The 14,860-nt window shown below is 39.9% G+C and overlaps 1 protein-coding gene across 2 annotated transcripts in view; it reads left to right on the forward strand.

Moving 5' to 3' along the window:
• Positions 1-14,108, forward strand: part of akt3a (v-akt murine thymoma viral oncogene homolog 3a) — a 502,171-nt gene extending 488,063 nt beyond the window's left edge. For both annotated transcript variants that reach the window (XM_063055500.1, XM_063055501.1), the window contains one exon: positions 12,147-14,108. In XM_063055500.1, coding sequence (XP_062911570.1) covers positions 12,147-12,232 — 86 coding nt within the window. In that variant the 3' untranslated portion in view covers positions 12,233-14,108. The remainder of the gene's footprint in view (positions 1-12,146) is intronic.
• The last annotated feature ends 752 nt before the right edge of the window (positions 14,109-14,860 follow it).

Genomic DNA, 14,860 nt, shown 5'->3' on the forward strand with positions numbered 1-14,860 from the left:
TTGGTGAAGAATTGATTCTGCCTGCTGCCAAGGACATGTGCCGTGAACTGTTGGGAGAGGCTGCAGGTAACAAGATGGCACAGGTTTCTCTTTCAGCTACCGCAGTTTCAAGGAGAATCAATGACATAGTGGAGGACATCGAAGCACAGCTGTTGGAATGGCTTAACGAGTCACCATGGTATGCTATCCAGGTCGACGAGTCTACCAATGTTGACAACAAGGCAATACTGCTGGCTTATGTGTGATATATTTATTTCAAGACGATGTGCACGAGGATATGTTGTGTGCACTGCCGCTGCCAACTAACACAACTGAGGCAGAACTATTTAAGTCTTTGAATGACAACGTGTCATTCAAACGTGTCAGGCAAACTGGACTGGTCATTCTGTGTTGGAATATGCACAGACGGGGCTGCAGCTATGACTGGACGGCTGTCTGGTTTCACTACCCGAGTCAAAGAGGTTGCTCCTGATGCCAGTCTACACACTGTGTCATGCACAGGGAAATGCTGGCTAGCCGAAAAATGTCACCTGATCCTAACAGCGTATTGAGTGACGTTGTTGAAGTTATCAACCATATCAAAGCAAAAGTCCATAACTCACGTCTGTTTGAACAGCTTTGCGAGGAAATGGATGCAGAGCACAAACGCCTTCTCTTACACACTGAAGTCAGGTGGCTATCAAGAGGGAGAGCCCTGGCCAGGGTTTTTGAGTTAAGAGAGCAGCTACAGAGATTTCTTTTAGGAAAAAAGTCACCACTGGCAGCCCACTTCAGTGACGAGGACTGGATAGCAAAACTTGCTATCTTCAACCTGCTTAATGAACTCAATTTGTCACTTCAGGGGAGAATGACAACTGTCTTCAAGTTGGCAGATAAAATGTCTGCTTTCAAAGCCAAACTGAAACTGTGGGGATGGCAAGTGGACAGGGGCATATTTGAGATGTTCCCAACATTAGCTGGGATTTTGGGAGAGACTGAGGCTGCACCGTCCTTCTCACAGCTGGTGCGCGATCACCTATCTTCGCTGTCAACAGAATTCGAACATTACTTCCCAACCGCAAATGACCCAAGATGTGCAAAGGAATGGGTCCGTGACCCGTTTTTTAATATACCCGGTGAATCATCCATGCCAGTGCAGGAAGAAGATCAACTCCTCGAGCTTGCAAATGACAGTGGGTTGAAAAGTATGTTTGACATAACATCTCTGCCGGCATTCTGGATCAAAGTCAAGGCTGAATATCCTGAGATAGCCATGAAAACACTGAAAACGTTGCTTCCATTTCCAACATCATATCTCTGTGAAGCGGGGTTTTCTGCAATGAATGCAACAAAAACTAAATTGCGGAATAGATTGGACATAAGGAACCCCCTTCGAGTATCGCTGTCTCCCATCACCCCTCAATGGGACCGTCTTGTTGCAGGGAAACAAGCCCAGGGCTCCCACTGATTCAGCAATATTAGTGTGTTGCAATGATTTTATATGTTCATACGAGGAAAATATGCGCTGTGTGTTTAGTATCCAAACGTTACTTAAAATGTTATGCTATTGACTTATGTGACTTATAATTGACTTATCAGTATATTCATGAGAGTAAAATATGTGCTGTGTGTTTAATATTAAATTTGTTAGATAAACCCTTTTAGAAACAAAATTGAGTGTATTCGCCACTTATAAGTGACTTATGGTTGACTTATCAACTATATCCGGTCGTGATTATCACCCCCCCCCCCGCCCCCCATCAGCCGGTCGGCAAGAATATTGTCAATATTAAACCGGTCTGCGGTGCAAAAAAGGTTGGGGACCCCTGATTTACAGAACATAAATCAGGAATTTATTTATTATTATTTATTAAGATATAGTGGAACAGGCCCTTCAAGCCACACATCCCAGCAACCCCATTTAACCCTAGCATAATCATGGGACAGTATGCAATGATCAATTAACCCACCAACCCGTATGTCTTTGGACTGTGGGAGGAAAACAGAGCACCTACAGGAAATGCACATGGTCATGGAGAGAATGTACAACCTCTTTACAGACAACGATGGGAATTGAACCGGGTTGTGTACTAACCACTGCGCTACTATGCCATCACTAAATTATCCTCCACTTGTTTGTCAAGAAGTTTAGTGTCATCCAGATCAAAGTAGACTGACTGGCAGTACATCCATCCCCCGAACTTTTTATTTGTTCCATCTTTCATACAGCATTGCTGCATCATATACCATTACAAAATGAGACTGGTCACCTAAGCAGCTATTACAGCACTTCTAAAACACAAGGATAAGTGGACGAAGTGCATTGGATCAGCATCACCTTCAGGTTATCTTTCAAGCTGCACACCAGCCTGATTTGGAAATGTATCAGTGAATAAGAACAAGGGAGAGTGGTTTCCTGATTTTGCAGAGAAGAATCCAAAGCCCAAATGTATCAATACATGGCATTTATTACATTCATGGTAGTTCATTGAAAGCATATGAGTGGATGGTTCTTGCACTTACTACCCACAAGAATAGAAGTTTCCTACCAGCGTGCCCTGCTAGAGCGCACTGCCATACATTGAAAAAGGTGTATGGTAACACTCTTAAAAGTATGGAATTAGGAGAGCCAATAAAGATAGGGTAAGTGATGGGACCTTAGAAAGCACTGAGGAACAGATTTCTATTTTTTTTTTGTTTTAGTGAAAGATATGGCGTGGAATAGGCCCTTCCAGTCCTTCAAGCCACATCACCCAGTAACCTCCAGATAAACCCTAGTCTAATCTTTATAATGACACTTTACAATAACCAAATAACCTACCAACTGGTACATCTTAGGACTGTGGGAGGAAACCAGAGCACCTGGAAAAAACCCATGCATTCCACGGGGAGGACACACAAACTCCTTGCAGAGGATGCTGGGATTGGCCTCCGAACTCCGATACCCCAAGCTGTAATAGTGCCACATTTACCACTACGTTACCTCTCTGGCTATCTTCAGGGATCCTTCAAAGATCTCCAAACATAGCAGCAGAAGCAGACAAGGTGAATAAGAAAATACAAGGTAAATCAAGGTATATATCAAATTTTAGTTAGACTACAGCTGGAACACTGTGCAGTCTGGTTGTTATATAATGAGTATATGATTCTATTGAAAAGGGTGCAGAGGGGATTCACTGGGATAGGTTATTTGAATGACGCCAATCAGCGACCAGGATTGAACAAATAGAAATATGGCAGGGACAAGTGGAATGGCTTTTATTGGTGTGGACAGTGTTAGAGTGGTTATTTGAGGCTTTAGCTCTTCAAGGCTTCAGCGAGGAGAAGCTTGTTTAGAGAAGGCAAAAAACCTGTAGGTGGATTTTTTTCTTTTGGCGAGGCAGCATCTATGGAAAAGAGTAAGCAGTCGACAAATTGGGCCAAGACCGTTCTTCAGACTGTAAAGGAAAGGAAGAAATCAGAATAAAGAAGCCTGAGGAGGGTCTTGGCCCGAAACATCAACGGTTTACTCTTTTCTATAGATGCTGCCTGACCTCCTGAGTTCCTCCAGCATTTTGTATATGCTGCTCTGGATCTCCAGCAGATTTTCTTGTGTTTTCTCTCTGCAGATTTTCTTATGTTTTTGGTGGATTTTTTTTCCAGTTTATTTATTGTTTCCTCCTTTATATTTGCTCAGTTAGAGCAGTAGGGATGCCAGTCAGGATAGTTGAATGCCCCTCTTGCGGGATGTGGAAAGGCACAGAAACCTCCAGTATCGCTGACAACTTCACCTACAAGCTGTGCACCCAGCTGCAGCTTCTAACACTCCATGTTAAGGAGTTGGTGCAGGTAATGGATGAATTCCGGATCATTTGGGAGGCTGAAGGGGTGATAGATAGACATGGGTGAAAGGTAGTTACACCCATAGATGGGGACTGATTAAGAATAGTCAGCATGGCTTTGTGCAATGTAGGTTGTGCCGAATCAATCGTATAGAATTTTTTGAGGAAGTTACCAGAAAAATGGATGAAGGCAAGGTGGTGGATGGTGTCTATATGGACTTCAGTAAAGTATTTGACAATGTCTGTCATGGGAGGTTGGTCAGGAAGGTTCAGACACTTGACTTCCAAGGTGAGGTAGTAAGTTGGATTAGACATTGGCTTTGTGGGAGAAGCTGGAGAGAGGTAGTATATGGTTGCCTCTCTGACTGGAGGTCTGTGACTACTGGAGTACCACAGGGATTAGTGCTGGGTCTGAAGTTGTTTGTCATCTATATCAAAGATCTGGATGATAATGTCATTAACTGGATCAGCAAATTTGCAGATAACTCCAATATTGCGGGTGTAGTGGACAGAGAGGTAGGCTTTCAGAGCTTGCAGCAGGATCTGGACCAGATGGAAAAGTGGGCTGAAAAATAAAGGATGTAATTTAATGCAGACAAGTGTGAGGTGTTGCATTTCAGTAGGATCAACCAGGGTAAATCTTACACAGTGGACAGTAGGGCACATGGGTAGTAGGGGTATGGAGTGCAATGGTCTGAGTGTGAGTCAGTGGAACTAGGCAGTTTCAATATTTCAACACAGACTAGATGGGCCGGGGAGCCTGTTTCAGTGCTGTATTTTTCTATGACTCTGTAAGAGAGATTGGACAAATTGAGTGCATTTTCCTTGAGAATGCAGAGGAAGTGTTTGATTGAGGAGTACAAAATTGAAGCATGTAGAAAGTGAGAATGCAGTGGTGTATAAAGTCAGAAAACATGAGATTAAGATAAGTGGAAGGAAACATTGTGGGGATTTTGAGAAATGCATTGTTTGAGGGGAGCGATGGAAACATAATACCACAACATAGAAATCTGCAGTATATTGCAGGCCCTTCGGCTCACAATATTGTGCCGACCATGTAACCTACTCTAGAAACTGCCTAGAATTTCCCTACCACATAGCCCTCTATTTTTTTCAGCTCTATGTATCTATCGAAGAGACTTTAAAAGACCCTATTGTATCCACTGCTACCACCATCGCTGGCAGCGCATTACACACACCCACCACTTTTGTGTGGAAAACCTTGCCTTGGACATTTCCCTTGTACCTACTTCCAAGCACATTAAGACTATGCCGCCTTGTGTTCGCCTTTACAGCCCCAGGAAAAAACTTCTGGCTATCCACACGATCAATGCCTTTGATCATTTTATACACCTCTATCAGGTCATCTCTCATCCTCTGTTGCTCCAAGTTCACTCAACCTATTCTCATATCTAATTCTCCAATCCAGGCGACATCCTTGTAAATCTCCTCTGCAGTATCTCTGTAGTATCCACATCCTTCCTGTAGTGAGATGACCAGAATTGAACACAGTACTTCAAGTGCGCAGCAGCTTTGAGTGTCCTGTGGATGCGGACCCCAAGATCTCGCTGATCCCCCATGCTGCCAAGAGTCTTGCCATTAATATTATATTCTGTTTTCAAGTCTGGCATACTGAAATGAACCACTTTACATTTATCTGGGTTGAATTCCATCTGCCAGTTCTGCATCTTGTCAATGTCCCACTGTAACTTCTGACAACCCTCCAGACTATCTACGACACTCTCAACTTCTGTGTCATCAGCAAACTTACTAACCCACCCTTCTACTTCCTCATCCAGGTCATTTATAAAAATCACAAAGGGAGGAGGGGTGGTCCCAGAACAGATCCCTGTGGAGCATCACTGGTCACCGTGCTCCATGCAAAATACGAACCATCTACAACCACCCTTTGCCTTCTGTGGGCAAACCAATTCTGGATCCACAAAAATCTTAGATCCAGTGCCTCCTTACTTTCTGAATGAGACTTGCATGGGGAACCTTATCAAGTGCGTTAATGAAATCCATATACACTACATCCACTGCTCTACCGTCATCAATGTGTTTTGTTACATCCTCAAAGAACTCAAATCAGGCTCGAAAAAGCCGTGCTATCACTAATCAGATTATGCCTCTCCAAATGCTCATAAATCCTGCGTCTTAGCATCTTCTCCAACAACTTGCTCACCACTGAGGTAAAACTTACTGGTCTATGATTTCCTGGGTTATTTCTGCTTCCTTTCTTGAACAATGGAACAACATTTGCAACCTTCCAATCCTTTAGTACTTCTCCCGTTCCTTTTGATGATGCAAAGGTCATCGCCAGAGGCTCAGGAATTTCCTCCCTTGCTTCATACAGTAGCCTGGGGTATATCTCATCTGGTTCTGTTGATTTATCTATTTAATACCTTTCAAAAGCTCCATCTTCTTTCTTAATATCTATATGTTCAAGCATTTCAGTCTGTTGTAAGTCATCCCTACGATTACCAAGGCCCTTTTCACTGATGAATACTGAAGCAAAGTATTCATTAAGTACCTTCACTACCACCTCTGACTCAATGCACATGTTTACACTCTTACTCCTGATTGGTCCCATTCTCACAGGGCTCATCACATTCTTGTAAAATGCATTCAAGGGGATTTTCTGAAGCAGTATTTAGAACCTTTTTGGGAAGGATGCTGTTCTAAACCATGAGGTATGATGACCGACAGGTGATTGAACTATTTATGGAGGAATCCCAAGGAAGCAGTGACCATACTTCAGTAAGATTAAAAGTTGTTATGACCTTAAACTGGTGGAAAGTGGATTTCGTAGTTTAAGACAGGAGCCTGGGAGAGGTAGATTGGGAATAGATACTAGAGGAGAAAAGAACCTGCTGTATAAGTGTGAGGTGAGGACTTGGGGGTGCATCTGCATACTATAGCTTGTCTAAGGTTTGGCTAACCTTGGTTCTAGAGTTTAGTTGCCACACTTCAAACAGCTTCCTGTCAGATTTGACATGTAGCTCTGCTACTACAGAAAGTTTGTTGGAAGTGAGGTGCAACATTATGACAAAGATTTGAGAAAAATATTATCATGATACCTTATTTAACTTTTGTTTTCATTGGGGATGGTTCCCACCGAGACACTGACCCATGTCTGTCCAAAATGGGGGAGGAATATTTGAATGAATTGAGAATCTTGAGGGCACGTATCAAGGGAGTACAGAAGCCCTGCATAACTGTTAGGAGGACTAGACTACTTATTCACAAATCCACCCAGTCAATCAGCACCTTCCCCATCTGTGTAAAGTGGTGTGAATCCTACATTAGCTTCATCTGCAGTCCTGAAACCCATAAAATCAGAAGTAAGACTTCTTCGGTTTAGAGGACTGTCTAAGGAGAAATCCATAGTACACAAATCTTTTAGATTGCATTTTGAGGTGCTTAATATCCTATATCTTTTACTGGAATTAAAACATGAGCCTGAGAATACTTATATCACTAAATATTTATGTTTAGAATTATGAGTGCCTGAAACATGGTTATCTGCAGAGCTTAGTCACGAAGCTAGCTGAGAGACTACTAGGTTAATTGTATCATAATGATTTATAGCACAGAAATGAAAATATCAGCCAAAAGTGAGTATTATCCTGTTAACAAATGAGAAAGCCTTGTTGTGAGTGTGTGTGTGTGTGTGTGTGTGTATAATATACAAATGATTTACATATTGCTTAAGTCCTTCACATAAACAGAGAACAATCAGAGTTTAGTTTAGGAGCTACACAAGTACATTATTTTTTTCTCTTTTAAACCATAACTTGTCACCAGTCCTTTGCTTGATCTGTTGGTAAATTTTTTTCCCTCTTTATATCAGCAAAGTAAATATATCTTATGTGAGTGACTCTATATTGTATATACATTCATCTCTTCTGTTTCTTTTTAGTCATGCAATTTATACTTTATCAGTTTATTCTGTTGCAATATTGATGTTGATTATTTAGTTCCCCAAAATGTTTGAAGAAACAATTAAAAAGAATGACAGGAAAAAGGAGGTAAAAGTTTCACCAAAAACTGGATTTCTCTTATGCACCTTAAGAAACCATACCTCCTGCTGACCCAGCAGACTAAAAGTATTCATCGGGCAGCAGTTCAATGGAAACATGTCTGTAGTGACAAGATAACCATTGTAACCTGAATGGGCGCTTTAGAAGCACGGACAACTAAGAGATGTGTGCGCTGATTTTATATTGTTACTTGTCCATTTTATCATCACCTTCTTTACATGAGGTTTGAGCAAACCCAAGGATTTCGAACAGTTTGAAGAATATATTCATCTTTCGCAGAAAATACATCTTTTCTGTATTTTTAAATGTGCATTTATCATTTCAAGGAGAGATTACCTCCAAGTATTGTAATAAGTATGTTTATTTCCAAGTAATTCCTTCATTTTCAAAGAACAGAAAAGCACTGTGCAACTTATACAATTATTAATTCACTGATAACATTTAACCCATTGAAAGAAAATTTAATCTCATAAGTGTTTGCAATAAATTTTTATCATTGCCCATTTTTTCAGTTTTCTTTTGAAAAGTTAAGAAATCTTGCTATACAAAGCCTCCTAATAGATTTTTATGTAATATGCAGCCTACATAGATTAATGTGTATTAACTTACCATTACAATTCACATACAGTAGATTCTGGTTAACTGGGGCACAACAGGACCAGTACATTTTGGCTCAATTAAACAGTTGCTCCAATTAGCTGAATTTTCTTGAAAATGGTTAAAGAGGTATAAACAAAAAAGAGAAACTGAGTAACAAATTACAGTATGTATTTATAGGCATCCGTTAGTCTCTTGAGACCACAGATTTGCGCCTTGGAAGGTTTCCAGGGCTCAGGCCTGGGCAAGGTTGTATGGAAGATCGGCAGTTGCCCATGCTGCAAGTCTCCCCTCTCCATGCCACCAATGTTCTCCAAGGGAAGGGCACTAGGGCTGATACAGCTTGGCACCGGTGTCATCTTAGAGCAATGTGTGGTTAAGTGCCTTGCTCAAGGACACAACACACTGCCTCAGCTGAGGCTCGAACTAGCGACCTTCAGATCACTAGACCGACGCCTTAACCACTGTATGTATTTAAATGCAGAACAAAGTAGAACACTACCAATGCTACTACAGTATTTAAAAACTGTATTAGTTCCTCCTCTATATTAGTGAGATCTGTCATAAATTGTGGGACTGCTTTGTTGAGCACCTCCACTCCCTTTACCAAAAGCAGAACTTTCCAGTGGCCAAACATTTTAATTCCAATTCCCATTCCTATTCCAAGATGAGGCCACACTCAGGGTGGAGGAGCAACGCTTTGGATTCCATCTGCGTAGCCTCCAACCTGTTGGCATGAATATCGATTTCTCCTTCCAGTTAAAAAACAAATTTCCCTCCCCCTCCCCACTTCCTCTATCCCCCACTCTGGCCTTTTACCTCTTCTCACCTGCCTATCACTTGCCCTTGGGTCCCCTTCTCCTTCATTTTTCCTGTGGTCCACTCTTGAAGTGAATGAATTGACTTTATTACTTACATCCTTCATATACAAACGTTTGTATATGAGGAGTAAAAATCTTTACATTACGTCTCCGTCGAAATGTGCAATGTGAAATATATAGTAATTTATAATAAATAGTACTGTGTGTTCAACAGGATAGTCAATATAAGATAGAAATACAGTTGTATCAGCATGAATTAAGCAGTCTGATGGCCTGGTGGAAGAAACTGCTACGGAGCCTGTTAGTCCTGCTTTTGTGCTGCAGTAGTGTTTCCTGGATGGTACCAGCTGGAACAGTTTGTGGTTGGGGTGACTCAAGTCCCCAATGATCCTTCAGGCCCTTTTTATACATGTCTTTGTAAATGTCCTGAATAGTGGGAAGTTCACAACTACAGATGCACTGGCCTGTCCGTACCTCTCTCTGCAGAGACCTGCGATTGAGGGAAGTACAGTTCCCGTACCAGGCAATAACGCAGTTAGCCAAGGTGCTCTCAGTTGTGCCCCTGTAGAAAGTTCACTCCTATCCGATTCCTTCTTCTGCAGCTCTTGACCTTTCCCACCCACATGGCAATAGACAATAGGTGCAGGAGTAGGCCATCCGGCCCTTTGAGCCAGCACCACCATTCACTGTGATCATGGCTGATCATCCACAATCAGTACCCCATTCCTGCCTTCTCCCCATATCCCTTGACTCCACTATCTTTAAGAGCTATATCTAACTCTTCCTTGAAAGAATCCAGAGAATTGGCCTCCACTGCCTTCTGAGGCAGAGCATTCCACAGATCCACAACCCTGGGTGAAAAAGTTTTCCCTCAGCTCTGTTCTAAATGGCCTACCCCTTATTCTTAAACTGTGGCCTCTGGTTCTGGACTCCCCTAACATCAGGAACATGTTTCCTGCCTCTAGCGTGTTCAATCCCTCAATAATCTTATATGTTTCAATCAGATCTCCTCTCATCCTTCTAATTTCCAGTGTATACAAGCCCAGTCGCTCCAATCTTTCAACATATGACAGTCCCGCCATACCGGGAATTAACCTCGTGAACCTCCGCTGCACTCCCTCAATAGCAAGAATGTCCTTCCTCAAATTTGGAGACCAAAACTGCACACAATACTCCAGGTGTAGTCTCACCAGGGCCCTGTACAACTGCAGAAGGACCTCTTTGCTCCTATACTCAACTCCCCTTGTTATGAAGGCCAACATGCCATTAGCTTTCTTCACTGCCTGCTGTACCTGCATGCTTACTTTCAGTGACTGATGAACAAGGACACCTAGATCTCATTGTACTTCCCCTTTTCCTAACTTGACACCATTCAGATAGTAATCTGCCTTCCTGTTCTTGCCACCAAAGTGGATAACCTCACATTTATCCACATTAAACTGTATCTGCCCACTCACCCAACCTGTCCAAGTCACCCTGCATTCTCATAACATCCTCCTCACATTTCACACTGCCACCCAGCTTTGTGTCATCTGCAAATTTGCTAATGTTACTTTTAATCCTTTCATCTAATAGGCTTCACCTATTACCTTCCAGCTAGCTCCCTTCCCCTCCCCCCACTTTTTTTTACTTTTTCGTCTTCCTTCTTCCTTCTCAGTCCTGAAGAATGGTCTCATTCTGCGATGTTGACTGTCTATTCATTATTAATAGTTATCGATGGACAAATTCATCCAGTACACACTGCCATGTTCTTTTGATCGGCTGTAAAAAAAAGCCATTCAGACATCTACTGCAGATAATAGACTGCCTTCATGCAAATGCTTTTGACGATTGCATCCTCCAAATATTCATTTTCAATGTAACATTCAAGGTGGTTGTCGATACCTTCAAATTCTCCTTTAGTTCTTAACTTGAAGTAGTGAAATCGTGTCATTTTCACTGCCAGCCATTTCTGGCATCTCTATGCCTGAATGTTTGAAACCATAGTGAGCAAAACAGTTCTGAATTGCTTTTCTGCTTATTTCTTGCCAACTATCAGTGACAAAAATCACTGCTTTTTTAACACAAACACACACAACTGACACTATTTAAAAACAGTTGGCTCTAAGCATGGGATAGTGTCCATCAGCTACACAAGAACATGCGACTGACACTAGTTAGAAATTATTCGACAACATTCTCCTGCCCCAATTAAGTGGCAGAGTGTTCCAAATAAACAGAGAATCCCTGCAATTTTCTTGATTATTTTTTGTTCTTTAGCAGTTGTTCCAAATAAGTGGCTGCCCCGATTATCTGATAGCCCAATTAACCAGAATCCACTATATTGTGATTATTATAGATGTAATACATGCAAAATTTCAGATTTTACAAAAAGAATGGAGGTTTTAAATTGAGTCAAATCTATCTGTAATAGATCAACTTCTGTTTTATTTTTAATAGAAGCTAAAAAAAAATCTATGTGCATGGAATATGTGCCAGGTTTCTTATTAGCGTAATAATCCTCACAGATGTGCTATCTTTTGCTTTGGGAAACTGGATGTAAATTGGCCAACATAATGAATACTTTTCATTCTTGAAAGCTTGCTGATCCTCTGTATTTCTGATACTATGACTCAGTAAGTATTTCCTCAACCCAGCATAATTGGTATTGATATAATATAACTCACAAATGTATTGGTTAATTGGTGAAGTATGTTAGAATAATATTTATGCCCTCTGGGTTGTACAATTATAAGGAAAAGTATCTTGTATCAATCATTTTCAAGGAAGTTTTTTTTTTGAATAAAAAGGCTACAGCATATGAAGTTTGGAATGTGACCTAAGCATTTTGGCCTATTATAAAGTAAATGCCTGACAATATTTTTACTCTTTCAATTTGTTTACAGATGATGAAGATGGTATGGACTGCATGGACAATGAAAGGCGACCACATTTCCCCCAGTTCTCATATTCTGCCAGTGGAAGAGAATAGGACCATATTTGTTTTTCTGCTGCTCGGCTGTTGTCATGGTGTATCACTGGAAATCATTCCTGAACAATTTAAGAGTTTGAGCTATACTTGATTTCAGAGTCAGGGCATCTTCAGGAATCATTTCAAGTTGAATGTTTTCTGCATGAATCTAAATGTCAGTCTGAAGATTCAAGCTGTTACCTCCTACTATTTTGACATAATTGTCCTGCAAAGAGTATTTTTAAACAAATGAAGTCCTAATAGGATGTATTGTACATGATGCAGCATTTATGCATTTCGGCCTCTAAATGGAACTGAGTTTTAATGGGGGCTGAAGAAGACATTAGGCAAAATTTCACAATTATGAAAAAAATTAAATAGAAACATTTGATGCTATTTGTGTACCTTATGTTTTAATTTCTGCTGTTCATAGCAAGCATTTGTTTGTGATGTATGGCAAGTATGCAAGGTTTTTGTTAGACATATCACTGACAAAACAAGTTGGTATCATTTATAACTTGCTAACAGTGGGAATTTGTGAACGTTTACTAGGTCACAATCCCCCTCAATGTTGCTAATGTTTGTACCAACCCATGTAACTGATAGCTTGACTAGTCAGTCTGGCAGACTTGTTATAGATTTATCAAGTGCAATCACTGATTTTGTTTTTACAACTTTGATGGATGGATACTTTGCACCTCTGCCTGTACTTGTTTTATGGTGGCTGAAGAATGTAGATAGGCATAATGTTCAGATTTATACTTTCACCAAATTTATGTGGATTGATTATTTGCTTTACCCGGTCTCGGTTGGCAACCTGCAATATTTGTTTATCAAGTTGTGGACTAGCAGTTTTTTCCTGGTGTTAATTTTGAATTTTACACGTTGAATATACACATAGTATTTATTTTTAGTAGTAATTGTTTATTTCTGTCAGATAAGCCTCACCATCAGTGAACAGTTATTACTGGAAGTTTAAATATGGTGGTTGACCAACTTTGTAGTGCTAATCTGTTTTAGATTTTTTTAACTAGGTTTTACAAACTGTCTATCCATTAGAAGGTGTACACTTTGCTGAACTTACTGGTTTTTGGTTGTTTACTTTGTAAAGTCTAGATCAAGAATTCAGTTTCCATTGACCGTTCCAGACTGAGTATGCCCTCTTGTACTGCAGCCATCTTTGGACAACAGGCATTCCTGTTTGATTGTGAAGACTCCATAGCTTTGCTTTAACACTAATCCATTTACTGTCACATTCCTGTGGCATTTTGAATCTAAATGCTTTTATGACTATAGCATATGTATTCACCTTATTTGCAGCATCACAAGGTTCACCACTCCTTGTTGAGGCCATCCATACAGTATATTGGCAAGGTGACAAGGTGGGGTCCACTACTAACTGCAGGGTCTATATACTACACCTCAATGTACACACTTTGCTGCTACTATTTGTACTGTCTAAAACAGAACTTCCTGTATCTGCTATCTAGTGTATTACAGATGAGCATGAAAAAAAATGTAAAGTATTTATTTTAAATCCTTAAACTTGTCATTAATTTTGCCTCTGTGTAGTGTAGGATTTGTGAAAGATCTTGACCTTGCTAGTTCTATCATTAAATCCATAAAGATCTAGTCATATGGTTAAGGATTGTAAGCAGAAGGGACTAAGGACCTTAGTGAACTGTATTACTGTCTGTAAAACATAACTGTTTATTTCCTGAAGTATATGACCCACAAGGATGTGAAAAACTGCAATGAAATGTTTTTGTACACTGTACATCCTTAGTATTTTTACACATAAATGTATATGATAGGGATGCACATTATTTTCCTTCTTACAGACTGCTTAAATAAAGTACTACAACAATCCAGCCTTGGGTTGTGTAGTCCTACTACTTACTAATATTGGTTGTTTGACTGTGTCTCTCAATTTGGCATCAGGATATCAAATGATGCCAATGTACTATAATGTACTATAAAAATCATCTTTCTGGAGCTGAAGTTTTTCAGATAGATAACTAGAGATTTTATGATTCTAAATTTAACATTTATCTTTGTAAAAAAGAAAGAATCATGAAGTAATTTTATGCATTTAAGTTAGATTTACTTTCTTTCATTAATTTATTTATTTTTACCAAGATATGCAGTTCAGTTTAAGTTTTTTTAGTCAAAGCTCCAAATTGAGCTTTCAATTACTATAATCAATATACAATTGAATTAAACTAGGTAATTTTTTAATGTTTTCAATTAATCAAAATACTGCTCAATGAATGACACTTGCAGTATCTGCAAAGAATTAAGAGTGGATTGACAGATGTATATAGCATAATTATAAATGTTCACACACGTAGTTTTGCCTGTTTTAACTTGTAAGTTTTAAATTGCAATATAAAAGATTTGTTTTACTGGAAATTTCCCCATTTGATGGACTTAAATTTAAGTTGTACTGAGAAGATATTAAATGTTTTGTGTGATTTCCTTAAAGATGGATAGTATTTCCTTACCAAATACTGGTTCATTTTTAATGGAAGATTATTTGACAGTACCTTAATTTTCACTGAATACTTTTATCATGATGATGCTCCTTTGCTAAAGACATTTTTTTGTATAAGTTATGCTTCTGTGGGTGTTTATTAGGAACTGCGATGT

Source organism: Mobula hypostoma, chromosome 8, assembly GCF_963921235.1.
Source record: "Mobula hypostoma chromosome 8, sMobHyp1.1, whole genome shotgun sequence".
Classification (NCBI taxonomy): domain Eukaryota; kingdom Metazoa; phylum Chordata; class Chondrichthyes; order Myliobatiformes; family Myliobatidae; genus Mobula; species Mobula hypostoma.